Consider the following 19,586-nt stretch of genomic DNA (forward strand, 5'->3'; position numbering starts at 1 on the left):
TAATGCAGCGAAAAGAAATCTATACAAATAATAATTGCACGTTTGATGTCTAAGCAGGATTTTCGTATTATTTAATTCTTAGCCAGCTAAGGGAGAACAGAGCTTGATAAGCTTAATTCTGCAAACGTCCATGTGAACATCGAAATATGTGTTTATAAATGTTGATTTAAATTATCACAAACTGTGACGATTTGCGAAAATTAAAAAGTATACACCATTTGCCACGATGAGGTGGGCGTCATTTCCTCTTTCAAGTACGTCCACCCACGCTTCGCGCGTTGCACTTGCTGTGATCGCAGAAGTTCAGACCGAGACAAAGCTGTCGATTGATTTCACTATGGAAGTAAATAAGCAGTGACCGAGAAAGCAGATAGCACCAGATATATTCGAAGTCTTATTTATTCCACACCTCTATTATATAAACAGTAGGTAAGTGCTTTGTGTTGTTTGATGCTCTTATAATTTTTGATCTACAACTCAAATCTGTGTTGTTATTGTATTTCACCAACTACTACGTCTCTTTAGACATGTGAAGACTGGGAAACTCGACCGGTTTTTGCTAGGAAGAGAAATGTTTTCGAATTCGTATTCTTTTTGTATGTTTTGCCAATTTAGTTAACTGTATTTTTAGTATTTTTTAAAAACTCTTTAACTCTTGCGGAGTTATATCATACTAGATAACACTAATTATGTGAACTGCGTTTACTTTGTTGTAGTGGTACAGTCTAACTGTCAACATACTTGAGCGCCATCTACATATTTTGATCTTTCGTCATATGAAATTCTTACAAGACGACACAGTCTTGAGTGATGATAGCAGTTAATCTTTGTTTACATGAAAAATATTTTTCCTTCGATATTATCGTGTCTAAATCAAAAGCAATTAGTTCAGCTTGGGTTAAAATATGCAAAGCAGTAATAAATGATGTCGAAAAATGGCCCGAATGCTGTAATTTTAATCATTACTTACATCTACTGTTATAATTACATCAGATTTGGATCTTTTGTTCCAATGATTAAGCCAGTCTCGAAATCGAATGCCGTGTTAGCAATTTTACCTACTATTAAATGCATCTTGCATAGGTTTCTTTCCACTTTGATCAATTTTATCTGTACATTATTTATTATATATGATTTATATTATTTATTTATTTTTTTTTACATTGGAGAGATCGATTTTACTCCCTTTCATAAATCAGAAAAATTAGGCTTTAAATATAAATTACATTAAGTGATTTTTATTTTCATTTTTGGTTGTTATTATTTTGGTTTACGTTTATTGATATTATTGCAGTCTTTGTATTATTTAATTGTATTATTTTTAACCTCATGAATGTTGTAATTGTCCGTTTGACAACCAGAGGTACAATATCCATACTTTTCTGGGCTTTAAATATATGATTATCGTTAATCTTTTTGAGTTTTAAGTATTGACCTTCTGCATGGATAAAGGATAGAACTCGATAGTGTTCCCTAACAGAATATCGTACATATGTGAACTACACAATAATATTGTGCAAACACAACCCCCCCACACACACACATTAAAAAGCGCATTTCTAAAGAACAGGAAGTTCAAGTAAATTGACACGAAGAATGAGTTTATTAACTACGTTAAAAAAAAAAAAAAAAAAAAAAAAAAAACATTCCAAATATTGAAAAATTATAGATATAGTATTACTGATCTGTTTCAAATCCTTTTGAAATAAAGAAAAGGATTTCTCAGTAAGTGACTCATCTCAAAATTCTAAGTATTTTTATCGCACACAAAAGCCAAACTGAAATGATTCCGGTAGTCGATTGTGATGATAGAGCAACCGTAGCTCAATCATTATAGACGAATCCTTTTGGTCGAAATGACCTGGACTCGATTCTCGTCAGTGACGTGAGGAACCTTTATCTGGTTTCTGTCGACTAAAGGTGAGTTAGAGGAGGCAGAGGATTTTACTCCCGAAAACTCGGGGTTTTTTCGTCCCACAGAACACACAAACCGGCTAATAGAACACACGCAATTTACAGCCAAGAATACCTAGAGGCATAGAGGTAACCGCCTGATCCTCGTATTACGCTTAGGAAATTCAAGGATACTTGGAAGGCTGTGGGTGCTTAAGTGCCTGTTACAGATACTGATGAATGAATGAGTGGGATGTAATTTCCTTTTCAGATAATGCACCGATTTTCATTGGTGTAGATGTATGCATAAATGCCACGATTTTTTCATATAAAGAAAAAAAAAAGATATTGAGTTGTGACAGTGACAACAATTTTTTTTTGATAAATTGACTTATGTCATTCTTTTATTGTAAAACGAAGTAATAACTGCAAAAAAGAATATTTGAAGTTGCTACTGAAAGCAATACAATTTCTAATTGATAACTTTAGTTTTAGTCGACACATTTTGGAGTGCGAGTTAATATTAAAATAGCAAAAAAAAATATTATAATAGTTACAAAGTCGCCTCCTGTGAATCGTCGCAGAAGCCTGATTTCAATCATACAATTCTACACAATCAAACTTTCTTAGTCCATCATGCTTCACTGCACCTCTATAATTTACTTTATTATATTTTTGTTAACAGATTTTGTTCTCTGGAAGATTTGCTTTGTTCACTGCATGAAAAATACTTAATTTCCGGGAGAAAATAAAAAAGCTTCTCACCTCCGGGTGACATCAGCTAACAGACATTCAGCTGCAAAGTCCCATATACTGTTTTTCTCGTCGTAATGAGAATCGAACTGACAGATTTCCTCCAGTAGAAAGGCACATGACGAGTCGCTCTTACTGCGCTTGCATACAGCCTAATCAACATTGTCCAATTAAACATAGTAAAGGGCCTATGAACAATGACAATCGCTTTGATGTTAATGAAAAACCTATTCAGAAGGGTACCTTTGAAAAGACACTATTGATATTAGTGTGAGAGGCCACTTATCAGAACAGTTATCCAAAGCGGAAAAAATTGCACAGAAGGTGAAATTTGAATAATTAATATATCTAATAATAACGTTTTTTATTCTTAGATATACTAAATCTATAACAAACATCAAAATCATTAATTCAAGGCTAAATGCTAAATCAATTCGCCACTATATAAATAGATTGAGAGAAATGATTGTTGACTTCTATCGTTATTGCTTCAATGACTGCAAATATTTTGCAGATGGAAATGTTTCCCGACCTCGAAAATATGTGGTGTTGTACAGGGGAATCTTTCACTCAATAATTAATGGAAATTATTTTCTCTGTAGGGAAACATGGGAAACGTGAAAGAAAGGCTTCGTTCCCTATTGATAGATCCACAGTTTTCTGATGTCACCTTCATAGTGGGCGCTGAAGGTCGCAAGATGGTGATGGAGGTGCATAAGTTGTTACTGGCCATTGCAAGTCCAGTGTTTGCAGCTATGTTTTACGGTCCACTAAGAAAAGACGGGGAGATATCAATTCCTGACGTCACACCGGAAGGTTTTCAAATTATGATCACGTGAGTAATTTCCGTCGTTTTCATTTTTATCTTAGAATAACAAAAACGCATCAGTTTTTATATACTTGGATTTGTATACACAGTTTTAAGTATAAAAAATAATTCCTTACCTGTTTTATGAAAAATTTAGTTAAACTAATATGTTAAGTTCCTCTTCATGTTTAAATTACCTGATTCACTTTTTTTTTCAGTTACCTCTACACCGACGAGGCCCCAATATCATCAATAGAATTAGCCATGGATGTCTATTATGCTGCTGAAAAATATCAAATACCTTCCCTTAAAAAGGAAAGTGAAACGTATCTCATGTGTCACGTAAAGGCTAAGAATGGATGTGTTTGTAAATTATACGAATTCGCCAGAATAATGCATCTGTATCGTGTGATGTATACGTGCTTGGACAAAATTGATAAATACACAGAATTTGTCATTAAATCTCTAGATTTCTTGAATTGTCAGAAAAAGACTTTGAAGATGATCGCGAGTCGAGAACGACTGACCCTTCAATCAGAATATTCTTTATTCGATGCAGTTCATAAATGGGGTTTGAACCATCTCGCGAGTCAAGAAATAGAAGTAAACAGAGATAATTTAAGAAATCTTTTGGAACCTGTGTTGCGCTTAGTTAGATTTGCTGTGATGTCCCCAAAGGAACTTACTGATGTTCCTGGGACACAATTGTTTAGTTTTGACGAGATGGGACCCCTGTTGTGCCGAAGTGTAAATCCTCTTTCTTCAATTTTCACAAAACCTCCTCTTGGAAGTAGCAGCATTACACCAAGGAAATACAAACCTTATAGAACATGCTGGGTAAAGATACTCGATGTAAAAAATTATGACCAAACTAAAGCCCTGTTAAAAGAGAATGCATCACCTGAAATAAATTTCATTCCCCTCGATAACAAAATGTCTTTTTCGATAACCATTCTAGAGGAATCAATGATACTGGTAAATCCTTTTCTGCGTGTTGAGGTAAAAGATGGAGAAAATACTTATCTTAACAAGGAAGTTCGTATACTGTCACTTTCTGATCCCAATTTTCCTGAAATGACAGGTAATGAACGCCGTATTGTAAGGGAAATGACTCCCATGCTTTATGTTAGGCAAGGTGAAAAATATCTCATGACTGCTATTTTCAATACACAGTTTAAATATCTGCTGACCCCCAGTTTTGAAGAACGAGAATTTAATGATTTATATTATCGCTTCAAAGTAAAAGCTCAAGGAAACTGGCCGATAAAATATCTTAACATTGGCTTATGTGCTAAATGAATGACTGCATGGGAGTGTTTGAAGTAAAAGGAATATAGCATGGATTCTGTTATTGCTGGTGGAGAGTATCTCTTGAATATTTTCGTTGTTTGCTGTTTTCTTGAAATGAATGAAAATAAAGTCATGTTCTTTGATGATCTTTTTAGTTCAATTGTTATCATTTCTGCATAATTTTCTACTATCACCAGGAGATGCGCCCCCCAAGTACGGTTTGAATAATTTAGATGTCTGAAATATATTATTAAACACCACTAATAGATTTTAAGGATTGGAATGCTATTAATTTTTCTCTTAAATGTCATTGCAAAGAGAATGCTTTTTAAGGCAACTATTGATATACATTACTTAACAAAGGAGCAACGTTCAGAAGAAAAATTCCATATAGTCAAGAAATTGCATTAATGGTCTGCTAAAACCTTTAAAATTAGAAATGCCACAATAAGAATGTGTTATTGAAATGCCTATAGTATTTCAATAAGATATCTTGGAATTTTCCCAAATTGTCATTGTCATCACGTTTTGTCTTTGGTTGTCTATAGATGGCTGTATTAATTTTGTAATATATTTTCGGGTATTTCTTTCCTGTTAATGTCTATGGGAATTCTTAGAGTAGAATCGAGATGGCGGTAGCGTTTAGGCTTTTCTGAATAATTTAATTATATGCTGGTGTCCCTGAAACACACCATTTTTTTTTCCTATATACAAAACTCATCCGAATATTTTGATTTGTATACATATAAGATCGTAAACTTCATTACTTTTGCTAATTAACATTATCTTTTTAACAAAATGTTTTGACTATTGGTATTTTTAGTTTACACTCAAGAGGAAAACCAAACAGCATTTAAAAAAAAATAATTAAAATAAACTGAGACTTAAATGGATTACGAAAACTTTTTATGTAGTCTAGAAAATTCTAATGAAAATTTAAATTAGTTAGTCTTTCTAGAATGGCTCTTCTTAATGCCAGTAGATATTCCAAAATAGTTGAATTATAACCATATATCCACAGCCCTGCACACACAAAACACAAGGGTTGAAAGATAAAGTTCTGTAAATCACCTGAAAAGCCAGTTGACTTTTGTTCCCTTAGATTTTCTGACTATTTGTTACTCTTGGTTAATTTCCTTCGCACTGGAATCTCACGGTAGTGAGCGTAAACTCCACTTGTCTTTTTCCTGAGTAATATCCGCCAGCGACCAGTAACTTCACATCTCTCGATAGGGAATTTTGATATGGCTCTCTCTCTATTTTACGCTCACTACCAAGAAAAATAATCAATTTGAAAATTGATTGGTTAATTTTCTCTATTTTACTTTTAAATTCAGTTCCCTACATATTCTACAGAATAACTGAGCAAAATAAATAAATTGTATGTGAATTTATTTTCCTAACACTGTAGATATGTCTCATATCCGGTCGCTATTTGTTGTACCTAGGTGAGAAATCGTGTGTTTAGTTTGGAATTCTTCGATCTTTTGGGAAATTGTTACTATAGTAAATTAATTCTTACATTTTATTTTTTTAAATCAATACATATAATTTTAATCAGAATAACTGAGCAAAAAAGAAATAACGGATTGTCCTTCTCTATTAATTTTACCTTCGATTCCTTGTGCTCTTAATCTATTTCTGTAACTGAAATTTATTTTATTTATTTTTCTTTAGCATTAACAAGTTAAGTAACAGATATGATACAAACAAGGGTTTTAAATCTGCGTTGGCGTTTTCTTTTAGAAACTTCTTTTGCCAGTACAACAAATAAACAGTTATTTCTTATTATTTCGATTGAATATTAGCTCTGTAGTGTACTGTACTTTGTAATTAGTTCACTTTCCATGTTACCAATTTCTGCGATTTTTTTTACAATAATTAAACAGAATTGCATTAAGGTATAATGTTATGCATTTTTATATAATTTGTAATCAGAATAACTGAGTAAGGTTTCACTGTGGAAAATGCAACCACAGCATACATCTTTTTCCTTAAGTTACAAATGCATATTTTATATTGGTCAAATATTAAATCGCCAAATGTTTACAGTCCATTTTAATTCCAAAGCTCTTAACTTACTCAACTAACTGAAATGTATTTATTTTTCTTTCTTTGGCATTACTAAATTTAAGTAGCGGAAATAAGACTAACAAGGATTTTACGCATTCCTAACTAAACAAAAATAAAGACATTAAATTTAACAAAATGTCTCTAAACAGGGTTACCATATTTCTTGAAAACAATAGACAACAATGTCAACCATAAAAAAAAAAAAAGAAAATTAAGAAAAACAGAAAAATTTTAAAGAAAAATGAAATGTTTACCTTCAGTTAAATATTTATGATCACAGCAAGCAAGAAAATCAACTTTTCAAAGTTTTGAAATTCATACCCATATTGTTTTCATAATTTGGTATCATTTAAAAGAAAAACGGGATTGGCTATTAAGCTCTTTAATGTTTTTGATTTTTCTCTTCCAATGGCGAGCATTATTTGATATATGCATGTTGATTCCTTGTTATCTGCACACTAAGATACCTTTTTATTTTCTACAAACAAACTTTAAGAGTTTTAGTAACTTGATGGGTTAAAATATCTAATATCTCTCTGTAAATAACCAAATTCCAACAGTCAGTGTTAAGAATTTTAATTCACTGAATTTTTTTTTTTTTGGAAAATCCAGTCTCTGGTTAGTTTGTGGCATGAAATTTCACAAGAAAAAAAATAATTGTCTTAAATTTGTATTACACAAAGACACCCAATTTGTTCATTTAAATTTACACATTTTATATGAGTGAAATATTATTTACAAATTGTATTTACTGAAACTAACATACAGAAAATAAATAAAGCGAAAAATACAATCTATGTTTTGTTCCTTAATCTTCTTATTGTTAAATTTCTGCCGTTGTTCAAAGGTTCTTCCCATGCTTGTGGAATCATGGTTTTCGACAATGTGACTCTCATTTGAAAGTTTATTTTCATTGGGCATCCAATTTCATTTAAATTAAAACAGGTCGCCCTATTAACTTCGTTCAAGTTTTTCATTTTTCTCTTCCTTTGGCGAGCAATATTGCTTCTATTATCCAATTTCTTAGTTTATCCAGAGATAGTGAACCAATTTCCCACTTCAGCTGATGATTATATTTTATTAACCAAGAATTGTTTTTTTTTTTTTTTTTTTTTTTTAAGGTAATTTATTCCAACTACATGGAGATTTTGTCAATACATATCTTAGAATAATTCTATCAGAAATACAAATTTCTTTAGGAAATAAATTTGAACTCTTATTCAAAAGAAATTGTACATCAATTATACCAATGATTACTGAAAATTCATATCTTTCACCCATTTCAATTCATCATACATTACTTCGTTTAGCACCACAAATAAATAGTTATTTATTATTATTATTTCACTGATTATTAGCTCTGATTCTATATTTTATGTTAACTTTCTGTTAGAAAATTCTAAACAATTAGAACATTTCACAAAGAAGCTTTAAAAGAATTTTGTGTCTCACCCATTATTTTTACTTTACCGGACACAAAACAACACAACACAATACATTAGCTGCAGTGGATGAATGATTACTTTAAGACCAAAGTCACTCACTCGACTAAATTGTTTTTTTCCTTATACAGTTGAACTCTTTACCTATCCATTCCTTCAAAAATGAAACTTTCATGCAGATGACTCACAGACATGTTTTCATATGCTGATGGATATACTTTTGATGTGTTTTTATCTTACTTTGTGTGGGGAAAGGAAAATTTGTATTTTGTTATCTGGAGAGTACAAACCTTTTTTCTATACCCAACTTTAAGAGTTAAAGTCACGTTTTAGGTTAAATTGGCTGCTGTCTCTCTGTAAAACCACCAACACAGGTCAGATTTTCAAGTATGTGTACGAAATGTTTACAGATATCAACAGGATGCATTAGACATTTTTTTAATTATTTACAGGATATCAGGTTTCCCATGTTCCTTGCATTAATTTCAGAGTATTGATTTTTTTTACAAAAATTAAACGAATTGCATTAAAGGTATAAATTTATGAATTTATATATATCAATTAATATAAATATGAAATTTTAAACAGAATAACTGATTAAAATTTCACTGTGGAAAACACAATACCACACACCTTTGTTCATTTAAGTTTACAAATGCATGTTTTATTTTGTGAAATATTATTTACAAATAAATTCACAGAGAAAAATTCAAAACATGTCATTACCTAAAATATTTCACAATATTTAGTTTACAATCTTAACATTTCCCAAAGATTTCAATAAAGAAAATGTTTCTTGGTTATATTACATCAAAATAGCTGGTCACTCAAAAGAGTTTTTAGAAATGACACCATAGTAAGTACAGCTCCATACATTTCATATTGTGCCAGTCTGGAAATTACACTGTGTCTCGTTAAGCTTTCTGTGTATTCTTTTGTCACCAGATATACACAAGCAGCTTTTGTAAAATGTTTGTAAATATCCGAAAATAAAGAATCTTTATCTAATTGAATAAAATCTTGAAGGTCTAATTTTACCATTGAAGAATTTAGATGATTAGCAATAATTTTCCGTTATACGAATGCTGGTAATTCAATTTCCAAAAGTAGTAAATATTTATCAATGTCATACATTTTTGGGGAAATCTCTCAGCTTTTTCACAAGTAATAGAATAAACTTGACATCCACCAGCTTCTGAATCATCAAACATTTGTTCCCCATCTTGACATTTCAGAATATAACAGTCACTGAGGTCTATTTCATAGTCAACTCTTCGTTTCAAGTAGCCAAGGATATCAGACCACTTCCTGCATAACGTTTCCCAAGTGGTCCTGGATAAATACATCGCAATGTATGTATCTTCTAAAATAATAATAGGTTTCCATCCTTTTAGAGCTATATGAAGAGTTTTTTCTCGTGCTATTTTCCTGAAGAAAGAAAATTTCAAAGACCTTTGTGGCTCACACATTATTTTACTTTCTGGACACAAAACCCCACAAATCAATATGATAGCTGTACTGGATGAACGAATTACCATAACTGAAAAGGTACTTGACTATTGTTTTTTCCTTATTGTCCTCTTACCTGACCCTTACTCTGACCGTTCCTTCTAAAGTGTGAAAGTTTCACTTTAGAAGGAACGGTCAGAGTAAGGGTCAGGTAAGCAGGACAAATTGCCCAATGCTGTTGTGAGATTATCTTACTTTGTGACATCATTGGGCAAACCTTATCTCTGTGGTTCAAAGGGTAATCTATATTATTTGTCCTTATTATGTTAAGTGTTTTATCCTCAAATAGCGTTTTTAATGTTAGAGCATGTGACTAGTCTCTCACTCATATGTCCGAAATTGTTGCGATGGGGAAAAAATATACCATTAGGTGGTGATGGCGAAAGGGTAGTCGAGAGGGTGACAGTGGTCTTCCCTGCAATGATCCCCTACCTAATGCTATTTTTTTCCATCCCAACAATTTCGGACATATGAGTGACAGAACTATTCACATGATCTTACATCCTGAGCAGACATCTTCTGGAGGAGAGGGGATTAGGATTGTTGACCATATTATCAACAGCAATATCAAGTTATATTTGCTAACTTTATTTATATGGTCAAAGGACAAATTTGTCCTTTGAAATCCCTAAGCAGTACATTGGACATGGATTTATTTACTTATTTGTATAATAAAATTACTATCTTTTAACTTATCTCTAATAAGAAGCTTATTCAATCTTATCTAACCACCGTATAGTATATTTATAAATGAGGGAAAATATAAATAAAAATTAATCGTTATCAAAAGACATTGCAAATGCTGCAGAAATTTTTTGCAACCTACAAGTCAAAAATATAAAAACGAATTAGTGTTAAGTTAGAAATAAGACATTTTAAAAAACAGCAAGACGTTCTGCAACGTTACTTAAATGATATTAGCAGTAAATTATAATGTTGTATGAAAACATTTATTTTCAAATGTTTTTTTTTTTTTTTAAATATTGGTGCTGTTTTACATGTTGGCAAACGTTGTTTACGAAATATCAATAACAATAAGCGAAAGTCATGAGGAATTATAAAGCAGACATCTACAAGAAGCTTTGAAAATTGCTTGGAGAGGTACCATGGCAGGATGTACTTCAGGGAAAAGATGTTAGTGCATGGGATGTTTGAAGGCTCAAATAGCAGACTGCATGCCAAGAATTAAGAGAATTAATAAACTAGGAATTAAATGGATGAGCTAAAGCATTAAGCAGGAGTAAAAGTATCAACGCATGCGTGTTTTTTTGGAAACGTGTAATAACCGGTGGAAACCTCAACAGAAATCAAGGTGCAATCCTAAACAGCTCGTGGAAAAAACTGATCCTATCTCTAAATCAATCTGAACTACAGCGAGCCAGCAATCAAAGTACACGTTTACAAAAAACACGCATGCGTGATAATGAATAAGAAAAATACATCCTCTTTCACGCGAATGTGTAACCTTAGCTACTAGTTGATTTACAACGTTTTTTATGTTCTTTTTAATTTGCATTTGCTAGTTTTCATGTCTCTGTAAACGCCTTGAAAACGCCAGATAGTTTGCTGGTGAAACTGGTGATGTAGTTTTCTTTTTCCGTAAATGGTCAGTAATTCATAAATAAGTTTGTATTTGAATTATATAAACGACCAAATATGTTTAATTTAAACAGTTTAATGAAACATAAAGTTCGATGCATGGAAAAAGAAAAATGCAGAAAGGCCAAACTTTTGAACCACCTAACGTTCTTTAAACGTTGCAGGGAATTCTCAATCATCCCAAAGTTTCTCATAGTCCGAGGTCATATCAACTCTATATCAGCTAAAAAAATTTATCTACGCACTTAATTGGCGCTTGTAAGAGAAATGATTCAACACACGAGATACGAACTAAATAAAAGTGATATTAATTGCCACAAGTTATTTGATTACATTTCTAACAATTTAGAATATACCATATGGAATCAATGAGATTGAATGATAGAACGCAGTTATGAAAAAACTTTCAAACTTTATAAGGACAAACAAATTAGGAAATTCGATGAATTTTACAAGAAAAATATCGGACACACAACAACCTCCCGGATGGATGACAAAGTGATTTTTAATTTGTCAAATTATACTCTCACAAAAAATGAATCTGTCGTTCTCAAAAAAGGCTTTAACTTTGCGATTACGCCCAAATACATTCCTAAATGGATTTCATGTGCGGAATGGAAAAAGACCTATATCCACTACCACAAAACGTAGCGAACACTATTAGATTCGAAAGTACAATAATCCTAGCCGAAGCCAAAACAACCTATTCTCAATAGGTCTCCTTATGATAGAAAGGCAATCCTCAACTTTAAGAAAAACAAAGATATTATTACAAAGGCTGATAAGGGAAATTCTACAGTTATCCTTAACTCTAAAGATTATTATGTTACGTTAAACGTATTACTATCAGACAACTCCACTTATAAGATCCTAGACTGAGACCCCACAATAAAAAAAAATCACAATGAAACAAACTAAAATCCTCACATCTTATCACTCCAAGACTATATGGGACACCTAAGATACATAAACAGGATATACCTCTCCGTCCAGTCGTTGATGGAAGATCATCACCTAGATGCTTTTTGGCAAAGCATCTTGCAAACTTATTAACTAATAAAATAAGGTCAATAGAATCCTATATCAAGAAGAATAGTCAGCATTTTGTAAATAAACTCCAAGCCATTAAGATTGCACCAACAGACATGCTAGCCAGTCTAGATGTATCCCTTTTCACCAATGTACCAGTAGAAGAGGTAATAAACATCATCCAAGATATCTTTCCTCTAGACATTGCACAGATGTTTAGACTCTGACTACAATCTAATTTCTTAAAGGTTAACAGCATCATATACTAACAATTATAAGGCCTAGCAATGGGAGACCCACTATCACCATCTTGTGCAGACCTTTTCATGGAAAAACTTGAAAAAGAAATTCTCTCCACAATCTCCCCTACACCATCTACATGGTGGAGATATGTTGACGATATGTTCATTATATGGCAAGACAGCTTAGAAAACCTAAAATCGTTTGTGGATAAAATCAACTCAATACATAAGATAAAATTCACCCTGGAAGAGGAAAACAACAACCAACTACATTTTTAGACAACTTGATAATTTGACACTATTTGATTGTTTCTTTATTTACAGAAAGCCCACAGATACTGGAAGATATCTTCATTATACTCAAAACCATCACAAGACACACAAACTGAGCATTATCCACATGTTGAAATATAGGGCAAGAAAGTTTATATCAGAAGAGGAAGTTACACAGACTGAACTCTCACTAAAACAGCCGACACATTATTACAAAATGAATATCCTCAAAACATCAAAACATATCAATATGGTGACAACCCCAGACAAGACGAATCACACTCCCAGCACATTTCTGCTGTAGTGATCCCTTTCATCAAGTCAATTTCTTATCAAATTGTCAGAATACTAAGAGCCTACAACATCAGAGTAGTCGTCAATCCAACCACCAGCATCAGACAAGTTTTAGGATCCCCAAAAGATAAGGTGCCGCTCTACAAATATCCAGGAGTATATTACATTCCTTGCTCCTGTGGTCATGCTTACATCGAACAAACTTCACGGAGTTTAGAAATCAGACAAAAAGAAGATGTTGGTGAGGTAAACCACAACAGATATCTCTTCAAGCTTAGCACATAATTTCTGTACATCTAACAACAGGATAGAGTGGCAAAACAGCTCCATGCCATATCTGGATGACAACTACAGACATCGTTTATTCAAGGAAGCCGCAATAGTGTTAATAACCAACGGAAACCTCAACAGAAATCAGTGCAATCCTAAGCAGTTCGAGGAAAAACCTGATCCTCTCTCTCTCTCTCTCTCTCTCTCTCTCTCTAAATCAATCTGAACCACAGAGAGCAGTAATCACATTACGCGTTTAGAAAAAACACGCATGCGTGATAATGAATAAGAACAATAAGTCCTCTCTGTCACGCGAACCTGTAACCTTAGCTACTAGTTGGTTTACAGCGTTTTTTATGTTCCTTTTAATTTGCATTTACTAGTTTTCATGTCTCCGTAAAAGCCTTGGAAAACCAGACAGTTTGCTGGCGAAACTGGTAGGCTCTAATGTAGTTTTGTTTTTCGTAAATGGTCAGTAATTAATAAATATGTTTGTATTTGAATATTCACACATTGTTTACATATGAGAATACAGGCACTTAACATACAGGTTAATGTATCATCGTTTCGATATTGTAAATGAAGGAGCGAGTGCTGTATGGGGATTCGCTATTAAAAGGTGATAGTTGAGAGTTTGACCAAATCGTACCAGCCAGGTGCGAACATAAAGGACGTCAGCGAATCTATTCGAAATGAAAAACAGAGGGTGAAAGAGATGATAATTGTGGCAGGAACAAATGATTTGAAAGAAGACAAAATGGAAATGATAGAGGATGTGAGGGAATTACTTGAGGTAGCAAAAAGAGAAGAGTGAGGGAGTTAGGATGGTGAGTATTTTACCGCGGTATGACAGTGAAGTGTTTAGAAGGAGGGCCATAATTGCCAATGGCTTTATGCGTGGGTTATGCATGGAGAGTGGTGTGGAATTTGTGGAGTGAGTTCGATGGGCGAAAGGATTTATATAAGTGGATGGGTTACATTTGGATGGAGTTGGTGTACGTAGGCTTTAAAAAGTGTTGATGAATGATGTGGAAGTGGATGTACAGACTCAGCGAAACTAGATTTATTAACGGGGGGGGGTGTAGATATGCAGACTTCAGGGAGGCAGTTGAGTGTATGAATAAATATATGCCCGAGCGAGTACAAAGGACAACAAATCAGAATGGAATAGTTAGTGTAAGGCATCAAAGTAGTGATGGGACTAATGGGCTTCTGCAATTCATGTATACTAATGCCAGGAGTATTAGAAACAAGACTTTTGGGGCTTGGGTGGCACTTTCAGGCCATAGGTTGTTGGTATTAGTGAAACATGGCTGACAGAAGATGATAAAGCTAGTGGGATTGAATACGACGGGTATAGCGTGTTCAGGAGTGACAGGGAGAATAAAAAGGGGAAAAGAGTGTTATTGATGATAGCTGATGAGTAACAGCCAAGGAATATAGAAGTTGAACTGCAGGATACAGAAAAGAGCACATTTGAGGCTGTTTGGTGTGAGATAGAATCTAGCAGAACAAAATATACAATTGGATGCTGCTATAGACCAGGTGATGGAATAGATGGTGGGGATAGTATGCATAGGCAAATAGAAGAAATGAGTGGAAGGAGGTTAATTATTATGGGTGATTTCAATTATGGTAACATTGACTGGAAAGAGGAGAGGGCACATGGGAGGAAGGAATTGGATTTAATGCTGTTATTAAAGGACAACTATCTGCGACAGCATGTATTGGAAAATACCAGGGAGCAGAGAGTGCTTGACCTAGTAATTGCAACTGAGAATGTGGCTGTAACAAACATGACCATGTTGCCACCAATTGGTGAGAGTGAACATAAGGTCATGACTTGGGAAGGTGGCTAAAGGAGTCGAATTTACAATTAAGACAGGGTACATGTGGAATTACAGGGCTGGTAAGAATGACAAGCTTAGGAGTGTGCTTGGCTCATTGCCATGGCATGTAAAACTGCACGAGCTGGATGTTGATAGTGCATGGGAGGTGGTTAAGAAGTGTTTGCAGGAGGCAATGGTTGATTGTATACCAAGAGTCCGAAAAATAAAACAAGTAGGGGTTAAATGGATGAATAGCACTATTAAGCTTGAGCTGCAAAAAGAGAAACAATTGTGGGGGGAATTTAAGGAGAATGGTGACCAGCAGGCGCAGGAACAGTATAAAGCTCAGGCCAGGACGGTAACAAGGGTGGTAAGAAAAGCAAAAGCGGATTACGAAAGAAAATTGGCCATGCAGGCTAAAGAGAATCCCAAACAGTTTTTTCAATATGTTGCAAGTAAAAGGAAAAGTGCTCATGGCAGAATGATTTTAAAAAATGCTGAGGGCAGGGAGGTAACCGAATTAGTCGATATAGTGGAATTACTGAGCGAGCACTTTGCAATAGTGTAACATCCAGGTGGTGACATTGCAGGAATGGAAGAACCAAAAGCTTATACTGGAATTGTGATGAATGATGTAGAGGTAACTAGTCTATTACGAACCTCAATGTCAATACATCTGTGGGATTGGATGGTATACCAGCTCGTGTCGTACGTGACGCGGCTAAAGAATTGTCAGTGCACTTGACCATTTTGTTTAATTTGAGCCTCGGGTCTGGGTCAGTTCCAAGGGGTTGGAAAGAAGGGAAAATAGTTCCGCTGCATAAAGGTGGTTCCAAGGCTGCTGTTAAAAATTACTGGCCAATCAGCATAACAGGAATTATTATCAAGATCTTGGAGAAAATAGTAAAAGGAAAAAACAAGATTGGATAGATGAAAATGGAATACTGTATCGGGGACAGCATGGTTTTGCGAAGGGTAGGTCATGCCTTAGTAACTTGCTCACGTGTTATAACACAGTGACGGCTGAACGGGATCACGGTAATTGGTTTACAGTGATTCTACTGGCCCTTGCTAAGGCCTTTGACAGGATACCACATGGAATTCTAATCAGTAAATTGCAGCATATTGGGATGGATATAGGGTTGGTGGTTGACAAAGAGATATCAGAGAGTGGTTTATTCAGGAGTAGTCCACAAGTCGGCCTGTGACTAGTGGTGTGCCACAAGGATCTGTTCTTGGACCGCTGCTGTTTAATTTGTTCATTGATGATATAGAAAAGGATCTGAAAGGAACGGTTCATTTGTTTGCGGATGATGTAAAGTTGGGTAGGGCAATAGTGAATGCAGATGATGTCAAACTTTTGCAAGATGATTTGGATAGATTGGAGGTCTGGGCTAAAGAGAATGGATATCAATTTAATGTGGCAAAATGTAAGGTTATACATTTTGGGGTGAAAAGATTGCAGTTTACTATAGTGGTGGAACTGTACTCCAGGAAATTTATGAGGCACGAGATTTAGGAGTGTTGGTGAATAAGGAGTTGAAATTTAGGGGGCAATTTGCAAATTTCCTCTGTATCGAGCCTTGATAAGACCCCATCTGAACTACTGTGCCCAGATTTGGTCACCTAGGTTTCTTCTTGATGAGGAGGTTGAGAGGATCCAAAGGCGAGTGACCAAGATGATAGCTGGTCTGTGGAATGAACCTTCTGAGAACAGGTTGAGGATTTGTGGGTTGCAAAAATTGGTTGATAGGCAGAGGAGGGGAGATATGATTGAGACATTCAAATTACTGAAGGGTTTCTATAAATTTAATTCAGAAGATATTTTTGAGCACAGGGCTGGTTGTGGGAGGACTAGGGGACTTTCATGGGAAGTGGTCAAAGGTGTGGTTAGTAAGGGTGTTAGAGCAGGGTTCATTAATTTTAGAGTGGTGAATGAGTGAAATGGGCTCCCAGAGTATGTGGTGGATGTGGTGGATGATGTGACAGTGAATGAGTTTAAGGAGAGGTATGATAGATACTGTATGAATGTCGAATAGTTGTGATGTATATGATTTGGTGCCTCCCTCGATGAGTCGAAGGACTCCCTGGAGTTACCCGTAATAATAATGCCATAAAGACATGCATGAGAGGATTAATTTGTGTTAGTTACAGTGATTAAAACTAAATTCTTCAATTTATTTTTGTGGAGTTTCCTCCCTTTTCTCCTCCGTCCTATTGGGACGAGTTGAGCCCCCTCATGGGGGCTTAAGTATTTATGGCTGTAGATCCGCGAGTTCACGGGGAAGGTTTGCCTGCTTGCGTGATGAAAACCCCCAGATAAACTAGGGGAAATCCCTGCTGTCCATGCCCAAGACAGGCTATGGCTGAGGAAGATCCTTAAGCTCCTCACGTCGGCGATGGGAATCGAACCTAGGACACTTCTTCCCCAGGCATATGGTTGCGAAGCGCGTAACCTCTAGGCTAGCCGAGCGGAAATTCAATTTGTTGCATACGTTGCAATTTTCCAATGATATTTTTGTATGATCTACCTCAGCAACAAATTCCAAATCGAATTTGTATGAGTGCATAATTACTGTCTAAGCTGCTATGCGTTTAATGTTATGCATTGTGTACCTGTGATTCCTTGTACATGGGATTTCCATTTCAGATTATGATCTACGTGTATTTCAAATACTAGTAGGTGTATATCCTCTGAATAGGATACCTTCAGTCACTTATGCGATAGCAGGAAGTGGTGTGATTTAATGTGGCGGGATTCTGTTCAGTTCAATTAGGATAAATTGTTTGAATGTTCAATTTGAGCCATGTATACATGCTCAAAGCTGAGCCCGTGTTTTACTTGAGGAAACTATTCCCGTATCAGCACAGATTGGGTTGTGTCAATTCCATTCAACATAGTTCAATTAAATAAAATTAGGTCTTAGAACTGAGCCTTGAACCGCAGACTTGGCATCTTCAGAAAACACCGTCCATTTGAACGGATTGCAATCGGTTTTCTAAAATAGTTAAAAATTGTAGGCAACACTTCCTGTAATTCTAGTAGTGCTGTTTTAGTATAAACATGATCAGAGTTGAATACTTTCTTGGCGTCTAAAAAAATGACGTTTGTTCATTCACAATTTCAGAAAATTTTAGTAATGAATTTACCACCCGAGTATTTGATATATCAAGGAGAAATGTTGGGTGGTATTTATGTCATTTTTACAGTTGCTCCATGTTCTACACCCGTGTTTATTCTATTTGCCATTAGTTGATGTTTCGAGATTTGACATGAACATGCTTACATCCTACTGCCAAGGTTTGAGAATCATTCATTTGGATTCTACCACATAAGCACCGATATTTATCAGCAATGTGTTCATTTTGTTTAATGTACTTTTCAGCTTAGTGAAAATTGAATATTTTCTGTTTATTGTACTTACCTAGAAGAGTCCAGCCATCTCCATTTCATTCTTGGACAGTTGACGCACTTCGAATTGAGTATGGAAGAATACTTCCTTGCCTTTTGTTCTTACAAGCTTGATAAGGGATCTATTTCATCTACATTTGATATTTCCTGTAAACGTTTTATTAAATCGACTCATCCATGTTTTCTTAGAGCATCTTTTGGCTGTACAGATCAACCTGTTTTTCTTATGGAGAATAATTGAGTGACTGATTTCTCATCCCGTGTAATGTACTCTGTTGCTAGGCATATCGTTTGACTTCGCTCTTTGCATTGGTTTTATTTTGCACTTGTGAAATTACCTGTTGTGGTCATAAGTGGGTCTAAACTGCCATAGGACATAGAGTTGTTTTCTTACATGGACTCAATTATGCAAATCAAATTAGCTCCAAATAACCGAATTCGAAAATTAAATGATCAAGTCTAGAACGAAATGACTTAACAGATTTTTTTTAATTTAAAAAAGAATAATAGCCTAACAGTTTAATAATTATGGGCCACGCCGCTCGATAATTAGTAATTTTAAAGATGATGCGCGAATTCAGGTTTGTGGCCATTCTTGATTTGTAGATGCTGTCACGTCTTATATTCTTACAGAAAGACAGTTTTGGAAAAGTCAAAAGTATATTCGAAATGTTAAACAAGTTTTGCTTTCAATTTATGTAGTGTATTGCATATTGATCAAGTTGTCTATTGCTTTTCAAAAAATTTTATTTTACATCTACAAAAACTAAATATACATAATCACATTACATTAACATGTAGACAAGTATAATTTAATACTGATACAAATCCACAATCAATGTTAGTTAATTTCAGAAAAATCAACTTAAA

General features: G+C 34.6%; 1 protein-coding gene across 1 annotated transcript; it reads left to right on the forward strand.

Annotated features, from left to right (window-relative positions):
• The first annotated feature begins 296 nt into the window (after nucleotides 1–296).
• Nucleotides 297–4,885, forward strand: LOC150106034 (BTB/POZ domain-containing protein 6-like). The gene is made up of 3 exons (XM_090393770.1): nucleotides 297–429; nucleotides 3,249–3,481; nucleotides 3,673–4,885. The coding sequence occupies exons 2-3, from the start codon at nucleotides 3,255–3,257 to the stop codon at nucleotides 4,751–4,753; spliced, it is 1,308 nt and encodes a 435-aa protein (XP_090249896.1). The 5' UTR covers nucleotides 297–429; nucleotides 3,249–3,254; the 3' UTR covers nucleotides 4,754–4,885.
• Nucleotides 4,886–19,586: the final 14,701 nt, after the last annotated feature.

Source organism: Typopeltis vanoorti, chromosome 6 (assembly GCF_054136105.1).
Source record: "Typopeltis vanoorti isolate ZY-2024b chromosome 6, IOZ_Tvanoo_1.0, whole genome shotgun sequence".
Classification (NCBI taxonomy): domain Eukaryota; kingdom Metazoa; phylum Arthropoda; class Arachnida; order Uropygi; family Thelyphonidae; genus Typopeltis; species Typopeltis vanoorti.

What these genes read in the sequence shown, in the direction of transcription:
- LOC150106034 (XM_090393770.1), top strand. Translation starts at nt 3,255, where the DNA reads ATGGGAAACGTGAAAGAAAGGCTTCGTTCCCTATTGATAGATCCACAG. An exon ending in GGTTTTCAAATTATGATCAC is followed by an intron (nt 3,482 to 3,672) that starts GTGAGTAATTTC and finishes TTTTTTTTTCAG; the next exon opens with TTACCTCTACACCGACGAGG.